Consider the following 20,835-nt stretch of genomic DNA (forward strand, 5'->3'; position numbering starts at 1 on the left):
AGTTGGCATACAATAATATATGTTTTAGTTGCATAGCATAGTAATCAGAGATCTACATTAACTCATCACTCCACTAAATCTAGTACCCCTCTTCCCCTTTACATATTTATTACATTATTAACCATCTTCCCCATGCTACATTCTACATATCTATGTCTATTCTGCAACCATCCATTTGTACCTCTTAATCCCTTTGAGCTCTTCCCCTCCCCAAACCCTCTTCCATCTAGTATCTTTCAAAATATTCTCTGTATCTATAAGTTTATTTCCACTTTTTTTGTTGTTGTTGATTTTGTTCCTTAGATTCCACATGTAGGTGAAATCCTGAGAAATTTGTCTTTATCTGACCCATTTCATTCACTGCAATACCGTCTAATCCATCAAGGCAATATCTTTTTCCATTCTCTTCCTTTTAGCCTGTGTCTTTTAATCTGAAATGAGTATCTTGTAGGCAGCACATATAGGGATTTTGTTTTCTTACTCATTCAGCCACTCTATCTTTTGGTTGGAGCACTTAATTCTTTTCCATTTAAGGTTGACAGGAATGTAGTTATTACCAGTCTTTATTCCTGTTTTTGACACATGTTTTTTCTACTTAAATAGGTCCCTCCAACATTTCCTGTAATACTGGCTTGGTGATGGTAATTTCCTTTAGCTTATTTTTGTCTGGGAAGCTCTTTATCTGTCCTTCAACTTTAAATGATAGCTTTGCTGGATAAAGTATTCTTGATTGTAGATCCTGGGTCTTCATCACGTTGGATACTTTGTGCTAAGCCCTTCTGTCCTGTATAGTTTCTTTTGAGAAATCAGCTGCCAGTCTTATGAGTGTTCCCTTATAAGTAATTATCTATTTTTCTCTAGCTGCTTTTAAGATTCTCTCTTTGTATTTAACCCTTGGCATTTTAATTATGATGTATCTTGGTGTAGCCTCTTTGGGATCCCGGTTTTGGGGACTCTCTGAGCATCCTGGGGTTTTATGTCTATTTCCTTCACCAGGTTAAGGAAGTTTTCCATCGTTATTTCTTCAAATAGCTCTTCAACGTCTTTTTTTCCCAGTACCCCTATGAAATGGATATTTTTACCTTTAATAGTGTCCCATAGGTTCCTTAAATTATTATTATAGTTTTGGCTTCGTTTTTCTTGCCATTCTGATTGAGTGTCCTTGGCTTTCCCATCCTCTATATAGGTCATTAGATCCTCTTCTTTATTCACTTTGTTTATTCCATTTAATATACTTCTCATCTCAGATAATCTGCTCTTCATTTCTGACTGGTTCACTTTTATAATTTCCATTTCCACTTTTACGTTTTTTATCTCTTCTTTGAAGTTCTCACTGAATTCATGTTCACTTAAAAACAGTGTTTTGAACTCTGCATTTGTTAGACTGCTTTACTCCATTTCTCAATCTCTGTTCTGTTCTCTCATATAGTTTCTGCTTCTTTGTCTTCCCATTTTGGCTGCCTTTCTGTGCCTGTTTCTATGTACTAAGCAAAGCTCTTAAGTCTCTCAGTCTTATTAGTGTGGCTTTACGTAATAGGTGTCCAGTGGCACAGTACTGAGAGGGGTTCAGCTGCAGGCCAAGTTTAGCCACAGTCTATGCCCCTCCAGGACCACCTGTTAAGATTCAGCAAGCAATCCACAGATGCTGTGCTTACAGCTGCCACACCAGAAACGGAGGCCAGCTGCCACCAGTGTGAGTCTAGGTGCTGCTCAACAAGGGGCACCTTACTAAGCGAGGATAGACCTGGATGTGGCTTGGGCGGGGCCGTGAGTTGGGGGAGGAGGAGTTTCAGGAAATCCTCTGGGCAGAGTGACCTCTGTTATCCAGTTTGATGACGTCTCCACTATGGCGGCATTGTGTCCAGCATACTGGAATGGAGGAGGGCTCAACAGAGGAACAATGGTTACTGCCAGCACTTCTGTACAGAGTGAGTCTCACCTTGGCCCTCACTCCAACAACTCAGTGTTCCTCTGAAAGTCCCCGGTGCCCCCTGCACAGCCGAACCGGCGCTGGTGCTCAGAGCAAGCAGGTACATCACCACAAAAGTCCGCTTGCAGACATGGCCCCTTTAAGAGGCATCTGCAATTCTGCTGCCACTGCCATAGCTTCAATACCACTCAGCCCCTTGGGACCGGCAGTATCACGTCCTCGCCCCATCCTACCTTCTGTCATTGCAGGGTGACTTCTTAGTTCTCTCCTTACTTGCATGGCTTGTTCATCTAGATCCCAGGCAATTTTCCTTGCTGTCTGCTCCTTGTTTCTGTCGCAACTTTGATTCGGTTGCCAGAGGGATGAACAGAGCCTCTATCGACTACGCCATTTTTCCCTCCTTTTGTGATTTGTTTTTGAAATAACTTTTGAATAGTCAAGCCTAATAAACAGCATTTATTGAGTATTTACTGTGTACCAGGTTCTGTGCTAAGAACTTTACATGTATTATCTCAAGTAATATTTGAAACAAAACCATGGGATAGGTAAAATTATTCCCATTATTTTCATTTTGCAGATGAAGAAATCAATACTTTGAATGGTTAAAAAATTTGTTCACAATAACCCAAATATTTAAGTGGCAGAGACCCCCCATATTTAATTATAAAATATATATTGACTAAATTCATTCATTTAAAAATTCTGAAATATTCTGTAATATTAAACTACAACTTATAGTTCAAGATAGCAGACTGAGTCCAAACACTGACATATTCTCCCACTGAATTCTCCCACTGAAAGGACAGAATTCTCCCACTGAAAAGACAGAATATAAATATTTGAAAAAGCCACAGCAGTCATCCAACAGAAAAGGATCATAAGCAAATCTGAGGAATTCTAGAAAGTTTAAACAAATGGTATTACATTGAGGAAAAATTCAGAATGCAAAACTTATAATCAGGAAAGAAAGCAGCATATCAGTTTTCCCCATTAACAGAGTCCCAGAAAAGCTCTAACTCAGAGGCAGTGGCAAAGGCTGAAGTGAAGGCATGAATGGATGGTAGAAGCTTGACAGATTAACTTAAAACTGTAGGAGCTAGATCAGTACCTAAAGTCTCTGCACAGTAAAAATGCGAAACATTTTAGTTCCTAAGATGCCACCAACTATGATACCCCTCTTAAGGAAAGTAGTGTATCTGTTGATAGGAGGAACATCAGAGTCCCAAAGGGGATGAGAGAATGAGAAGAAATATAAGTCCAAAAAGCTGAACAAGGTGCCACGCAACTTTCATGGCCACAAGGCTTCACTAATATATTCAAACTACTATATATCTTGCCTTTTTCAATATTATATATATTGAAAAGACATCTCTTGAACCCTACAGTGCATCTCCACATCCAATTCCACAGATGGACTCACCCTACAGAGTGCCCTGTTATTCACAGCAGAGGGCTGCTTGCAGCATATGAAATAAACTTCACGAATGTTTAGGGAACTCAAAACAGCTACCAATACTGATGAAAGGAGAAATTCATATAAACATACATACGCATATATACATTATGTAAAACCACTTGCAATACTAAGTGCTCAAATGTTATTTTTGTTGTTACAACCATTATTTAAGAAAAGCAAACAGCCTGAGAGGCACCAAGGAGTATGCAAAAAGAAAACGGCCCCCCAATAAAACATTTATGGAAAAATCAAAAGAATCTATAGAAAGATTATTGGAATTGATAAAGTTATTGGATATAAATATTGTTATACAACACATCAATTCTATTTCTGTAAACAGGCCAAGAAAAATTACGAAATACAGCTTAAAAAAGTGATACCATTCACAATAGCAGCAAAAGGTATATCTTGGAACAATGCTAATAAATCTCTACTAAGATCTTTATAGAAAAGCTGTAAACCAGTGGACCAATAGAAAAGAATGAGTACAGAAACAAACATATGCATATTTAGACACTTAACATATGAACAGTGGAGAAAGGATAGGCATTCAATAAATAAAATTGGGACAAAAAAAAAAAAAATCTTTGGGTCCTTGATGCCAAACCCAAAACATTAACTCTAAGAACATTAACGACCTAACATGAAAAGCAAAGTTAAAATGCTTAGAAAATATATAGGAAGATATATTCATGATCTCAGGGTAGGGAAGGATTTTCTAAAGACAAAGACTGGACTAGCAATATAAAGAAAATAATTGTGAAGTTGTACTACCATCAAAATTAAGAATTTCTGAAGGTTAGGGTTAAAAAAATAAAGTAAGAAAGAATTTCTGTTCATCAAAAGATACTATTACTAGAGTGAAAAGACAACTCACAGAATGGAAAAGGATATATTTGTTCTCTCTCTCTCCACACACACACACACACACACACACACACACATGTACGCGCACCAAAGAAAATGTATCCAGAACATATAAAATGCTCCTACAAATCAAATCAATCAGACTACCCAACAGAAAAGTGGAAAAAGGCTTGATTGAACAGGTCTTTTACAGAAGAGGAAACCCAAACAGCCAAAAAACACAAAAAACAAAAAAAAACCCATACTAATGTATTCATCTTCAATCAACAGGGAAATACAAGTTTAAAGCCACAATGAGATATTACTATATAATCATCAGATTGCATAAATTAAAGTCTAACAAAAGTACATGTGGTTAAGAATGTAGAGCAACATGTTCTATCATCAACTACTGGTGGGAGTATAAACTGGTACCATCACTTTAGAAAACATCTAGTAGGCATATCTACTACACAGAAAGACATATGCTCTTAGACTACTCTCTACCCACCCCTAGGTATATACCATAAATTAATGTACTTGTACATATAATGTATATGAATGTTCTGTTCATATAAGCTAAAAATGAGCAACAACCCAAATGTCTCTCAACATGACAAGAGATTACACTACATGTAACACATAAGACTCTCACTAGAAGCATGATATAAAATATATACAGCATGATTTTCTATAAAAACAATCATGCTTACACATAAGTGGTAAAACTACTACGAAAACTAAGTAAATCACTGCAGAACTATCACCACAAAAGTCAGGATCGTGGTTATCCCTTGGGCCTTCTGCAGCGCAGGCAATGTTCTCTTTCTTAACCTAATGGTATTGATTTTATCATTATTCATTAAACTGTACATTTATGTTTTATGGCCTTTTCAATGAGTATACCATGTTATATTTCCCAATTTTTTTAAAGTTAAGAGAAAAAAAAGAAAAGGAAGAAGGCATCAATTTTGCAGGCATAGGTCACAGAAGACAGCTCCCTAGTCCATCCAGTTTTGCAGTTTGGTTACAGACATCATTCCTAAAAGCTTAGCCTAGAGTATACTGCATGTTTCTTTAGCCCTTTCAATTATGTTGTGGGTTAACTACAGCTTTTGCTAAAATCTTTTTAAACAAGCTAAAATAAATTGTTTTCTGCAGCTAAGAACCTAAAAAAAATCTATTCTCACAATAAAGGTGAATGAGGTGAACTCCCAGAAAGAAGCTTCTTAAGATCATTTAGAAAAATGTGCTTAAGATAAAAAACAAAATTTACCTATAGCATGCAAGTAATTAGCTGTTTGCAAAATGCACCTAAAGCAAAATAAAAAGGGAGAAAAAGAGCTAAAAATAAAAGGATATTCAAAGATATAAATCACATTTTAGGTCAAAAGCACTAATACGTACAAAGAGATATTCTGCAATGATCTAAAAATACTGACTGCTTTCCCTATTCATTTGAAATGTCACCTTTTATCATATGCTACATTTTGCCTCAGATCTATTTCTGGACTCATCCTACTAATCTATTTATGGTACTTTTTAATAATTGGGAGTTCAAGTATCCCTTAATTATTCTTCTTTTTCAATATCCTCTTACATTTTTTTCCAGATGAATTTTAGAAGCAACTTGCAAATTAAAAAACAAACTCCGGTAAGGTTCTGATTGAAACTGCAGTAAATTTATATATTAAGGAACTGACATCTTTATAATGTCTCTTCCTTAATTAGTCTTCCTTGTTTTCTACTTTACACTTGAATCCTGTAATTTTAAAAAAATGTCTTAAAACTAAGAGCATATTAAAAAGGCAGTATTCAGAGAATATATGAACTGACTTAAGTATTCTAAGCAAGAAACTGCATGAGCCATTAAAACAAAGACTGATAAATTTTATAACATAAAAATATAAAATTTCTGAAGTAAAACTATTTAAGTATAGAATGTGTATGCTCTCTGTGATAAATTTAAAACTTGGGGTATTTGTGTACTTACCATGTACCAATTAATACATACTGAGTCAATTAACTCTCAAGAGGTAAGTACTATCATTCTCTATTTTAGAAATGAGGATGCTCTGGCACAGAGGTTTTACCCAAGGTCACACAGGTAGCAAGTGGAGAAACTGGGATTCAAATTCCAGATAATACAACATACACTTAATCACTATGCTAAGAGTTCTTACAGAATGCTAATGCCAAAGTAGTAGCTGTAAAAACCTTCCAGAAAGCAATCTGAAAATGTATATCAACAACCATTAAAAAGATATATTCTTTAACCAAATAATTCAGCTTTGAGAAATTTTCCTCCCTTAGGAAATAACCCAAATGAAGTTAAAAGGCTATGTTGCTTTCTTTTAGCCTTTATTTATAGTACTATATATAGTGCACACTTGTCCAGCACCCACTTCCCCTTTCCAGTACTAGCATCCTGATTTTGATATGGAGTACACAGCCTCCCTCTACTGCAAGCAGTGCTTATTGGAACTGAAAAACTTGCTATGTCCTGGCCTATGATAGGTAAATGACCTAAATTAAGTCAAACTCTTTCAGATATTTGAGTCTTAGAAAAGCATAAGCCAGAAAAATACTGGAGCTGATTCACTCCAGAGGCTAAAACCTTTCAATGAGTTTCCACTAGTTCCTGTCACCTACAGCCTCAGAGATACCCTGGTTGTCTATTTTGAGACTTATGAACTACCTAACGTCCTTCCAATAAATTTCCAAGTTATTTTCTCTCCTTACTGTAGACTTAATATAGGGAAGAGGCATGAGAACTACATAAATTGACTACTGTTAAACCAGAGCCTATAACTGGGCTGCTGCCAGATCACAGGGAAGCCTACAGAATAAAGAAAGATTCCTGCTGGGATTACTAACAAACTATTTAGCCACACCATGAAAGGAAAACAGTCTTTGAGTCATACAGTTTACAAAATAAACCCAACCCTTCATTCCCTACAGCCAAACCATGGGGAATCTATAGAACAAAGGCTGAGATTGCTAGCATGCCTTTCATGTTGCATTACCCATACTATCAAAGGAAAACAGGTAAACAAAGTCTTTAAACTAATCCATAAAAACTAAGAATGACATATGAACTGAATTCCTTGAACACTTGTGGTCTGTTTCTCTCATTCTGTCTCTGAGAGGAAAACATGCTCTGTCTATGCAGCATATTCCTTCTCTAATAAACTTTACTTTGGCTCTGCCTCTCATTCTGCCTATGAAGAGCCATTCATGGAGCATTATTCCTTCTTTAATAAACTTTCCTTTTATCTCTAACTCTGGCAAGTGCTTGAATTCTTTCCTGCACACAGTCAAGAATCCTCACTCTCCCACTCTCAGTGCAGGGCTTGAGTCTCCACTGGGGGACGGAGGGGATTCACCCCTGTCCTACATCAGAATGAGTCAGTTTCTGTTATTTTCAAAGAACTGTCATTCAGAACTAATACCACAGAGTAGGTTGCAGGCAACTGGTCCTCAGAAAAATGTCAATTAGTTATGGAACCAATAAGGGGCAGAAGGCATCAGGACTCTTGTTCATATTACAGATGGTAACCAAACAGTCCATGGCTGAATTTATCAATAAAGAAAAAAGTAAGCAGGTAGTCTGCAGTCAGCATACTAACTCAGAACTATGGTTAAAACTTTTCTAGGTCAGCTAATGCAAACGTAGACCCAACATTGGCCTAAGATGCCATGTGATTCTGAGAAACAAAGATTAATATGATTGTTATGGAATGAATTGTCCCTTCAAAAATTTATGTTGAAATCCTAACACCCAGCAACTCGGAATGTGACTTTATTTGGAAATGGGGTGTTCTTATGAAAAGAGTAAATTTGTACACAGGGATAAACAAAAGGAAGATGCAATGAAGACACATAGGGAGAAAATGGCCATGTGACTGGAGTGATACATCTACAAGTCAGGGAATGCCAGGTTATTGCTGGTAAATACCAAAAATAAGAAGAGGTGACAAAGGATTCCCCTCAGAGATTTTACAGTAAAGGGTATGGTACTGCCACCATCCTGATTTTAGACTTCTGGTCTTCTAGAACTGTGAGACAATAAATTTCCATTGTTTTACTTTAAGCCAACCAATTTTTGGTACTTCGTTAAGGCAGGCTAGAAAACTAACACAATAATATAGAGGAAACAAGTCAAGGACCTGGGGAGATCTTAGATTAAATCTACTATATGCACATGCATCCCACTAATCCAAACCAAGAAAGGCTCAGAAGACTCTCTCTTCAACTCTAAAGGTTAGGAAGCAATTAGGGAAACACCAAAATCTTTTAAACACATTTTATTGACTCTTCTTTCTAGGTAAGGAATACTAATAAAAGAGGCTGCAACTAAAATGGGTTCCCTGATCTCTGTGGGGATGGAAGAACCCTGAGGTGGCAGAGATCGGGAGTTAATTACCAAAAGCAAAGTTGGCAGGGGTTACCTAACTGACAAATCAAGTAGAAGAAAAATTGAATTTCCAGAATGTTCACTCACAAGAACTTATTTGGTTCAAAGAACCAAAAACAAAACAAGAAACAAAACAAAACAAAACCTTTCAAGTTTAGTTAAAGAACTACTAACCTTCTTCTAAGTGATATGTGGCCATTTTCATACGCAGCTGTACACCAAAGAATGAGAAATACCCATATTTAGTAACTACTGAATGAATGGCTCAAATATAATAATTCTGGGGCTACAGAATACAACCACAGTTCATTAGTCAAGAGCTAAGGAGGTCAAGTACTAAATAGGACTTTGAATCCAGCCCATCTGAAACCCAGTGAAATATCAAACCTCAACTAAACAGCTAGTCTAGTCCCTGAATAATTGTAGCAACTTCCCCTTATAGCTTCCCCTTATAGCTCTTAATTGATAGGTCTAGAAGCCTATCATGGTAAAAAAGGCCAAGTGAAAGACTTTAGAGCACCCCACCAATGATACTCTTCTCCAAAAGAACAAATTAAAAGCATTACCACATTTCTTAAAGAATCACAAAGACCGATGGCACCATTTCAACTTGAAAGCAGGGGTGCTATCCTATATATTCCATTCTATAGTTTGACCATTGCAAAAGTCTAATAGCTCTTGGAAAATGACAGTGTATCATCATCAAATAAATGGTGATTCCAAATGCAGCTGCTGATTTTGATTTATTCTCTTTACTGAAATAAATAAATACAGCCTTGGCTATCTGGCATGTATTCAGCAGCAGGGCCTCAATGAAACTGCTACCTAGGTTCCCAGAGGTATCCAGGTTCCTGATCTTTCTGAGACCCATTTCTTCAGGTTTACTTTTTTTTGCATGAATAATTTAAAGAATTTCTTTTTCTTGAACCAATAGAAAGTAAACTGCTGACAAGAAATCCCATCACTCCCAAATATTATAGTATCTAACTCCTGCAAAGGCGTTCTCCTATATAAGCAGAAACAACCGTCAAAATCAGGAAATTAACATGGATACCACTACCATCTAATCTACAAACCTCATTCAAATTTTAATTATCCTAATAATATGCTTTACAATAAAAAAATAAAATTCAGAATCCTTTGTTATATTTACCTATACCTATTTAGTCTATTTCAATCTGGAACAATTTTTCAGTGTATCCTTGATGGATTTTAGGAATACTAGGCCAATCATTTTCAGAATGTCTCTCAATTTGGGTTTGTTTCAAGTTTCCTCAATGTTTGTAATACAGATTATGCATTTTGGCAGGAATATCACAGAAATGTTAAATATGATCTCAGTGCAGGCAGCATACAATTTCAATTTGTCCCATTAAAAATGATTCTACCTTTGATCACTTGATTAAGGTAATATTCATCAGGTTTCTCCACTATAATATTTTTCCTTATGTAATCAATAAGTATTTCATAGGAAGATAATCTGAAACAATGTAAATATCTTTACAGTGGGTTAAATGGTACCCTCCCAATAAAATATATGTCTACCCAGAACCTGTTAATGTGACCTTATTTGGGCAAAGGGTCTTCATGGATGTAATTAGGTTTAAAATCTTAAGAAGAGATCATCCTGGATTAGAGTGGGACCTAAATGCAAAGACAAGTGTCCTGAAAAGAGAATAGAAGGGAAGAAGACACACAGAGAAATGATATAAAGACAGTGGAGACTGGGTGATGCAACTACAAGCCAAGAAATGCCAAGGATTGCTGGCGACCACCAGAAGAAGCTAGGAGAGAGCATGGAACGGATTCTCCCTCTGAATGTCCAAAAAAGAACCAGCCTTGCTGACACCTTGATTTCAGATTTTTGGCCTCCAAAACCATGAGAAACCAATAAATTTCTGCTATTTTAAGCCACCCAATTTATGCTAGTTGGTTACAGCACCTCCAGGAAGCTAATATAACTCTGTTCCTCAAATTTTCACCCACTATTTTACCATTCGTTGATGTTTCTTACCTGAATCAATTATTGTGATGGTTATCAAATGTGATTTTCTAGTTTTATCATTCCTTCTATATTTATTAGTGGACTTCCACTGTAAATAAACGCTTTACATCAGCTTTATTCATAACAGCCAAAAACTTCAGACAACCCAAACGTCCATCAATAGGTGAATGGATAAACAAATTGTGGTTTACCTATACAATGAAATACTATCTGGTAATAAAAAATAATGAACTATTGATATCTGCAACAACGTGATAGCAAAGATTATCTTATACTGATTATCTCGTAATAAATGATTAACAAAAATGGAAAAACTTAGTACGTGATAAATATGGCAAACTCTTCCAGATCATGTAATGTGTGAGAGGCTTAAGGTCCTTGATAATAAAAACTGAAAAATACCAAACTAAAACAAAGACACAGGTTTAAAATTCCACAATTTAACGGTTTTTTTTAAATTTAGCTCTATCTCACATCCTCCCTCCATCTTTCCCTCTATCTCTCCTCCCATTTTCCTTCTGCATTTGTCTGTCTTTAAATTTAAGGTAATGGAAACTATCCGTCAAACCTAGAACCAACAATTTAGGTTAAAATCTGCTTCATAATTCCTTTGGTCATATTCTTTAAAGTAAAATGCTCTGATCTTAAGTCAAAGTAAGTAAACAAAACTTTTACTTCATCTTCCTTTATAAATACTGTGGTAAATTTTCTTTAATCACATCAGAGATCACATTTCATTTCTTTCAATAGCATGGTGTTATCTTTCTATTGGCTCTCTTAATAACATACATCAATGAACTATGATACACAGGAATAACGGGTGGACTTTGTTCACTATCTTCTTTGAACTATCTAAAAAGGTAATAAGAACATTATTTCAAATGAATAAACCTAAAAAAGTATACGAATTTTAAAACATTATTTCGTACATCCATACATGTGAATATACATAAATGAGGCACATACTATAACTTAAGATCAAGAAGTAATGAAAAATTTTTAAATACGAAGAAAAATGACTTAAAAAAGGATATAGTCATATACTCTCTCATTCCATGAGGAATTAGCAAATCCCTCTGCCTGGAGACAAAAATAAATCATTCAAAAGTTTCTACATAATTTTGCCTTTGTAAATTTGGAAAGAGTACAAATAGCACTGGAAAGATGCTAGAGAAGTTTAAATCAAGAAGGGCTTAGAAAGAGAGGAAGGATTCCTTAAAAATATAAGAAAGTCTTTCATACTCATTAGTATGGCTAATTTTTTTTAAAAGGAAAATAACAAGTGTTGGCAAGGACGTGGAGAAATTAGAACCCTTGTGGCATTGCCAGGGGTAATGTAAAATGACGCAGCTTCTCTGAAAAGTCTGGTGATTCCTCAGAAAGTTAAACATAGAATTATCATATGAGCCAGCAATTCCACCTCTAGGTTTTATATCCAAAAGAACTGAAAACAGAGACTCAAACAGATACTTGTACACATATGGTAACAGCACCATTATTCACAAAAGCTAAAATGTGGAAACCCAAATGTCCATAAACAGATGAATGAAAAAACCAAATGTGGTCTATACATACAATAGACTATTATTAGCCTTAAAAAGGAAGAAAATTCTGATACATGCTACAATTTGGATGAACCTCAGAGATATTACGCCAAGTTAAATAAAACACAAAAAGACAAGCATTTTATGATTCCACTTATACCAAGCACCTAGAATAGGCAAATTCATAGCAACGGAAAGTAAAAAAGAGGTAACCAGAAGCTGCAGAAGAGAGTAACAGGAAATTATTGTTTAATGGGCACAGTTTCTGTTTGGGATGATGAACAATTTCTGAAAATAGACAGTGGAGATGGCTGCACAATATTGTAAATATACTTACTGCCACTGAATTGCAAACCTAAAATTGGCTAACGTGGCAAATCTTAAGTGTTATTTTACAGTTTTAAAAGGAGGAAAAAAATTTTTAATTTAAAAAAAATTTAAGGAAGCAAAATTTAACTGTTACATCCATAGAAATTCAACTAAACTAGCAGCTACTTTGGGCAAGGAATTGCATGGTCAGCCCTAAGAGATAATAAGATGGGTTGTAAAGCAATCTTTGCCCTCAAAGACCTCAAGATTTAGCTGAATGACAGATAAAATATACAGGCTATCTCACAATGGTCTGTGTGATCTTTACGGGGATTTCAAGAGTCCAAAACTATTTTCATAATAATTCTAAGAGTTTATTTACCTTTTTGACTGTGTTGACATTTGCACTGATGAGTCAAAAGCAGTGGTTAGTAAAACTGCTGGTGCAGGAGCAAAGGCAGTGGCATCAAAATGAACTAGTAGTCATTGTCTTCACCACAGCCACCCACTTACAGTTTAAAAAAAAAAAAAAGGCAAACTAGTTCCACTTAAGAATGTTCTTGATGACAATAAAAATTAATGTTATTAAACCTCCACTTATGAATATGAGTATTTTAACATTCTACATGGCAAAAAGGGAAGTATGCACAACAGGCTGTCTAGAGGAAAATACTTGAGATTGTGTCAGTTATGAAATGAACTAGTCACATTTTTCATGCACCATGATTTTCACCTGAAAGACTAATAAGCTGTGTTAATAAGACTTGGGTATTTGGCATACATTTTCTTCAAAATCAATACGTGAGCTTTCCACTTCAAGAGAGACAACTGAGAGTATCTGCTGCCAATGATAAATTTCTAATTGCTGCTTAAAAACTCACATTTTGGAAAATGTGGATCCACTACAGTGAACTTGATAGCTTCCTAATTTTAAGACTTGTCTGATGAGATCAGTGATATTAACAAATGTGTTGTTTTGCTATTGTATAATAAAATGCATGAATATTTAGAAGATCTACATAATTCAGTAACCATTATTTTCCAACGACCAATGCATCATGTCACAAAATCACACATGGATAAAAGATTCATTCAAAGTGCAAGACAGACCAATGGAGCTTAATATAAAATGACAAAAGGTTCATTCATAAGGTTTAAGATTCCATTTTGACTAACTTTAAGAAAATACCACTTTGGTATAGAATACCCACAATTATCTGAAGAGGCAAACTATTCTTCCTTTTCTTGCTACATGTGTGAGACTTCCTTTTCTTTATATAATTCAACAAGACAAGACAGCGCAACAGACTTAACACAGAAGCAGATGTGAGAATACTTATTTCAATATTTATTTTGGAAAAGTGATTTTTCTTTAAAAATATGTTAACATGTTTATTTAATAGATCAATAAATTTTTTAATTTCTCAGTTTTAATTTCTCAAATAGTAAAAAAGAAAGATGTAGCCCACATAAAGGTTCTTTGTGGTCCTCAATAATTTAAAAGTACTAAGGGTTCGGAGGGCAAAACGTTTCCCGAGAACAGCTGCTATAACCCAAGGAGTACTACAAACGTAAAAACAAAGGATGTTTAATTCCAAAAGAAACACCTCTTCTCAGAAGAAAATATACTGACTTAGAGACCAAGGAGTATATCTTTCAGTTTTCTTTTATGAGAGAGGAGGGGGAATTCAAGAAAATGGAATGTCTCAATGTGCCCTAGAAAAAAAGATGAGTAGACTTATGTGATAGAAATGTGTGTAACAGATAAAATTGAATAGGGAGTCTGAAGTTGGGCTGAGAATGGCTTGGCCCTGTAGATTATAAACTATAGTTTGTTTATTCTATAGAAAATGAGAAGCCATCCATGAATTTGGGACTGAAGTATAATTAAAAAAAATAAAACCTGCATCTCCTGTGTCCTGATTTTCATTTACTCAGCACACTCTTTTTCTATTCAAGTTTTGAGGATGGAGTACAGGTTGGCTGTGGAACACAGCAAACTTTTACATTTGTCTAGTATATAAGGCTCTAAACCATGCTCACAGGAAAGAAAGCTTGATTTAAAAAGTACGTGTACATCAAAAAACATGCATATTCACATTTAAAAGCATTGTCCCTGCTTCATTAAAAAATGCTCAAGTAACAGGGTTTATACATTATCCTTTTAGTTCAAATATATGGCAAATCCACATTGCTCCAAGTGTACTGCAAAATAAACAGGACTCTAGTTCTTTGTGTCTAATCTTCCTCTATCTTGTCTTGCTGTCCACTCCTACTTCAACTGCAGGCAATGAAATGGCATATTTCTGGAATATACTGCAGTGCTTCCAGCTCTGCTCCGCCTACACAAAAACAAAACAAATCCATAATAGGGGCCTCTGGGATTGGATGGGAAACGCCTCCAAAAGGCGGACTGGTTGTTCTATGAGTCAATCAAGTAATTCTTGGCAGAAAGCCAGTCAAATAAAAAACAGACTTTGAAAGAAGCCAGCCTACAACTCTACAATACCTTTTTAAAAATGTTCTGTATTTGACCAATCTTTACACTATTCTCTCTACTGAAAATAAACATTATGCTACTATAAACAAGAGGATTTTCTTTAATGACAAAAGTATTACCTTTTCTCTAAAAAAGATTTATGCCATTCATTCACAGAAATGGATAAGCAACTATAACTATATAACATAAGCTGAATACAGAAACATTGCTTTAGAAAACTATTCCTAAAGCTTAGATGAAACTACAACCACACCGAATTTTTAGACATTAAAGCCTCTTTCCTTTTAACATATCAGTAAATTCGCCTTATCTCTTGCTACTTTGACAGGCAGTTACAACTATCAAGTACTTTTAATTCGGAACTGATAAGAACTATCTGACAGCAAATAACTAAGGCCGACTACCCCCCAAAAAACGTGTACTGTATTATTAAAAAGCCCTGGCCGAATTTAACACACATTCTTAACGCGGGACCAGTTTAAGGGCTAACAACGCATTCTGCGCTTTTTGCTTTTCATAAGCAGTACAAGCATAAAGATCCTAAAAACATTTTATGATCACAACAACTGAATTCTTTCCAAGACTTTATGTCGCCGAATGATTACATTTTAGCCTTCTTAAATTAGCCTATAGTTCACGCCAACTACCAGCCACCTGGGATCAATTTGGAGAACTGACACCAGGGGTAGGAGGCAACCGATAGGAACAAGTCCTTCAAGAGCAAAATTACAAGAGTCTAAGGAAACACTCTAATTTTTGTTATCTCCTGGTTCCTTCGCGTGGCCCAAAGAGCAACATGTCTTCGATTCACCCTTTGGCCAAAATCTGGCGCCATGTTTAAAATACTTTTTCCCCCGCTGCCACCCAAACTGAAGCCACGGAGGAAGAGGGAGGCTTCCCATTGATCCTTGAAGGGTGGAAATAAAGCGAGGAGCGGCTGCAGGGGGGCAACAATCCTATCTTTCCCAGGGCCACTTCTTTTTTCCGGACCTCCGGACCTCCACCCTGGAAAGTGCTATTAGACCTAGAAGTGTTAATTTCCATCAATGTACACTTCGACAGAGCTCTCGGTGCAGGGGGCCCACGCGGTGCTGGTACTATAAAACCTCAACTGCCTGAAAAAGAGGCGGGCGCCAAACAAGCCGGGTAACTTACCCAATTTCTTCCACATGGCGAGGTGACAAGCGAGGAAGCCCTTGCGGATGGCAGCGCAAACCTTCGCCGGCTCGGATGAGGTGAATCCCTTCTGCTTCTTGATGAAACCCCATAAGTGATCCCGGGCAAACTGTGCAGCTTCCCGCCCGCCGTGCCCGTCGCACACGGCGAAAAATGCCACAGAGGAACGGCGGCGACAGCAGCGGCCAGGAGCCGGCGAGGCCCCAGCGTCCGGGGGAGGGTCGCGAGCTTCTCCCGCTGCCACCGCTGGGCCTTTCCCCGGGGCTCCGCCGCCAGGAAGAGCCGGCGATGACGGCTGCAGAGGCGATGACTGAGACAGCGATCGCCGCGGCAAGGGCTTTTCTTCAGCCGTCGGCTCGGGCTCCACCACGATTTGAGTAACGTCCTCCATGTACTTCCTCCCGCCCTGGTCGGAGAAGACGCTCACTCCCAGTGAGTACAGCCCCGCCATGGCCGGCTGGCCGGGATCCCGCCAGTCTCACGCAGCCCGCCGAATCCGGCGGCGGGAGACGCACTCGGCGCTCGCCGGCCAACTATTGTTTACCTTCGACGACGCCGAGAAGGGGGAGGGGGCGGTCCCAAAGGGAGGGGGGGGCGCGTTGCCGGGACTTGTCCGCGAGAGCTGGGCCGTAGCGCTAGGGCAAGAGCCGAGCAGCTGCGCCTGCGCAATGCGTTTCCCCCGCCTGCCCGCGCCCACCACACAAATCAGACATCCTCCAGGGCTATCGTCACTCGGTTCTCTGAGCCCGACCAATCCCGAACCGAGTCGGGGCAAACCCGCCCTCCGCCCCCACCCCTCGCTCCTCCCTGCAACGGCCGCGCTCCGTTCTCGCAGCGCGGGCGCGGAGCCCGCGCACTACCCGTTCGCTTTCCTTTTGCCGTGGGGGTTTTCGACCTCCGGGTTATCCGTGCATGCTGAACGCTTATTCAGGCAGCGTGGTCTGTCACCCCTTTACTCAGTCCTGAGTAGTAATGCAGCCTACTGGCCTTGACGTTCAGCTGCTTGCCTTGCGGGGAAAGCCGTGTTGACTCAGGCCTCCCACGAATCTAAGGGGAAAGACCTTCCATTCCTGGAATTGAAATGGCGGGAAACCTCACTTCGAAAAGTCATTTGTGAACAGGCTGGAAAAAGTGTGGCACTCTAGAACTGGATTTGGGTGGGATGTATCCAACTGGGAGTTGAGGGAGGCAATCCAGTTTGCATTGTTAAGAAAACGGGAAGTTTACACTATCAGCTGCACTGTCTCGTTTCACATACTTGGGTATGTCGGAGACCTAAAAGGGTTAGATTTTAACTAATTGTTTTCCAACGAGCCCAGCACACTTGAAAATAACTTAGAAAAACTGCTTAGTGTTCCAGTGCTCTAACAATTTGTGTTCCCCCCTTTCGCCCAGTAGGTTACAATCTAAACGCTAAAACGTTTGCACGGATTTCCACAGAATTAAAATAAGCCTCAAAGTGGACAGGTTAGTATGTTCTCAGCAGCAAAGTTCCTTTACTGGATCAGTTTAAAGTTCATTTTTTCAGTCTTTCGGCCACTTCATCAGCTCTCCTGTGTGCCCTTTCTTGTACAGCCTTCGAGATTTTCACATGGAATGATACTAGTACAGAAATGGGAATGGGGAAAATGTTCATACCAACAAGTGATAAAAGAAATACAAATAGAAAAAATCCATGTGCCAATAAAAATACAAATAAGTAAAATCAGCTCAAAATGTAGAAAATGTAAACAGATTAATTAAATAAAAAATGCACAAGATCAGGTGGTTCCAGAGTGTAAAAATACTTGGGGAAAAAAATCCCAGTTTGTTTTGAAATATGATCATAATCCTGTTATCAAAACCTAACAAAACACTAGAAGGAAATCTGTAGACCATGTATTATAACTATAAATGCAAAAATACTAAAGGAAATACAATTTTAATCCAGTAGCCTCCATACCACAAGACTTGCAAGAGAGAACAGTTTGTATAGTTCTATATTCTTAAACAATTTACCTACCCACCTTCCCTCTTCTATAGGTTACAGGAAGATAATTCCTTCATTATAATACTTTTCACTCAATCACAACCTGTAGCCTCCAGGTCATCCATCATTACTCAGATTAGCATCTCCATGCTACCCTCTACTTCCAGGATCTGATTCATTATCCCAACCATCCTAATAATTTCATTCTGCACTTTGGATTTCAACATCTGTTAACAGCCATTTCCTTTATTTTTCACCTCTTCTTTAAATGTTTCCATCAACTTCCTGTTCCAACTGAAAATTGGCTTATCACGTGGCAAAACTAACTCCCTTGCAACTTTTCACATACAGGAGATAATTTTTCCTCTCACAGGTAGTCTTATCCTTGAACCTGCTCATGTTTCCTCCAAATCATTTCTCTTCCTTCATCGAAAGCCAAGCTCTTCTAAAGTTAATGCCAACTACCACTACGCCAAGAGGCTATTGTCTACTGATTCCTGGTAACTCCCCCTTCATTTATTCATGGCTCACTGTCTTCTTTTCTTCCACTATTCTTGTCACTTTTCGGCCACTTTATTTTCTAAATTTTTATCCACATTTTTCATCCAACACCCTAGCTTCTCAGTTCCTCATCCTCTCATGGTGAAATGTCCTTGCTACTATTAACGGCAGTTCATCCATTTGTGATCTAGATCAGTGGTCTCTAACCTTTTTGGCACCAGACTTGTGCTCCTATGAGAATCTAATACCTGAGGATCTGAAGTAGAGCTGAGCCCGTGATGCTAGCACTAGGGAGCAGCTGCAAATACAGATAAAGTTTCTCTTGCTGACCCACCGCTCACCTCCTGCTGTGCAGCCCAGTTCCTGACAGGCCATGGACCTGTACCAGTCCACGGCCTGAGGGTTGGGGACCCCTGTTCTAGATCCTTTCTCCTCTCTCCTTCTTGGGAGTTTTGCTCTACCAATTATACTTTTGTTGCTCCTATATCATCAATATCTCCTTTTCTACTGGGTCATTTCCATCTGTGTACAATGATAAATATTCTGCTGTCAATTTTAACAACAAGAAAAAAAACTACTTCAACTCCATAGACTACCCCATTCCTCTGCCCTCCTTTACAGAAAAACCTTGAAAGAGTTGTCTTTATCTTGATTCTACTTCTAGTTCCTACCTCATAATTTCTCCTTAACCCATCCAATAGAGCATCCATCCCCATCATGCCACTAAGTCTGTTTTTATGACATAACTAGACATGTTTTCAAAGCTAATAACTTTCCTTTCTTATTGACTTCTGTCCCAGCTGAAGCAGAAAGTAGAACTATTGTTCCTTCTTGAAACTTAGTAGCAAGTTAAACCATTACTTCCTTCCTAAAACTTTTCTCTTTGTTTTAAGACATCATACTATAATGGGTTTCTTCCAACCTCTGTGACTGACAACCCCTTCTCATTTTCCTTTGTTGATTACTCCCCTGCTAGACTTTAAATTGTTAGGAGTACCCAGTGCTTTGTCATGGGCTCTTTCCTTTTCCTACATACTCTCACTAGGTAACACCATCCAAGACCATAGCTCTAAAAACTATCTGGGGATGACTCCCAAATTTATATCTCTAGTCTTAAACTTGACCCTGAATCCCAGACTCTATGTGCAACTGCACACTTGCCAGTTCCACATAGCTGTCTAATGGGCATTTCACCTTAATATGGCCAAAACAAACTCTCGATTTCTTCTCCATATTTTCTCCTTCTGTAGTCTTACCCATATCAGTATCACTATTACCATTTACCATGACGTTCAAGCCAAAATACAGTTTTTTTATTCCTCTTTCCTCTACTCTCCTCTCCACCCCACAACCCCCCCACCAGCAATTTCCATTCCTTGTAATTCATCATCAAATCTTTTTAACTAAATCTTCAAAATCAATACTGAACCCACCACTTCTCACTACCTCTACCACTACATCCCAGTCCAAGCCATCATTACTTCTCACTTGGACCACTACATAAGCCTCCTCACAAGTCTCCTTTCTTTTACTGTTGACCCTCTGCAATCCTTTTCTACTAGCTACTATCGTGCTCTTTCAAATCCATAAATCAGATTAAGTCATTCCCCTATTCAATACACTCCATGACTTCCCATCACATTTAAAATAGTATACAAACTCTTTATGAAGGCCTACATGATCTATTTGGTTCCTAAATGTTTATCTACCATCATTTCATAACAGTTTCCCCATTCCCCACCCCCTCCGGCCTCACTGGCCTTTCAGTTCCTTTAACAGGCCAAGCTATTAGGAGACTTAGGGATTTTACATTAGCTATTGCCTCTCCATAGAGTGCTCCACCCGCCCCCCCATCCTCTAACCACCACCCCACACATCCAGCAGCTTTACAAGGGTAGATTCTTTTTGTTATTCAGATCCCAGTTTACATATTAAGGGACTTCCTAACCATCCAGTCAAAAGTAGCCACCTAATATCTATCATATAACCCTATTTTAATTCTGTAAAGGACTCACTATCTGATCTTTTCTGTTTATTTGTCTATTGACTGTCTCTCTCTCTCTCAATTAGAATATAGTCTCCATGAGAACAGGGAATTTATTCAACACTATATCCCCTGAGCTTAGGACAAAAGTTAAGTGACTTGATGAATTAATTCATTAGCAAGAATATATAAAACTGA

At 38.0% G+C, this 20,835-nt stretch overlaps 1 protein-coding gene across 1 annotated transcript in view; it reads right to left on the bottom strand.

The window, feature by feature from the left end:
* Window positions 1-16,858, bottom strand: part of PPM1D (protein phosphatase, Mg2+/Mn2+ dependent 1D) — a 45,880-nt gene extending 29,022 nt beyond the window's left edge. Inside the window, exon 1 of the mRNA XM_039885842.1 lies at window positions 16,163-16,858. Within this exon, the coding sequence (XP_039741776.1) occupies window positions 16,163-16,634 (472 nt within the window). The 5' untranslated portion in view covers window positions 16,635-16,858. The remainder of the gene's footprint in view (window positions 1-16,162) is intronic.
* Between the last annotated feature and the right edge of the window lie 3,977 nt (window positions 16,859-20,835).

Source organism: Pteropus medius, unplaced genomic scaffold (genome assembly GCF_902729225.1).
Source record: "Pteropus medius unplaced genomic scaffold, Ma_sr-lr_union100, whole genome shotgun sequence".
Classification (NCBI taxonomy): domain Eukaryota; kingdom Metazoa; phylum Chordata; class Mammalia; order Chiroptera; family Pteropodidae; genus Pteropus; species Pteropus medius.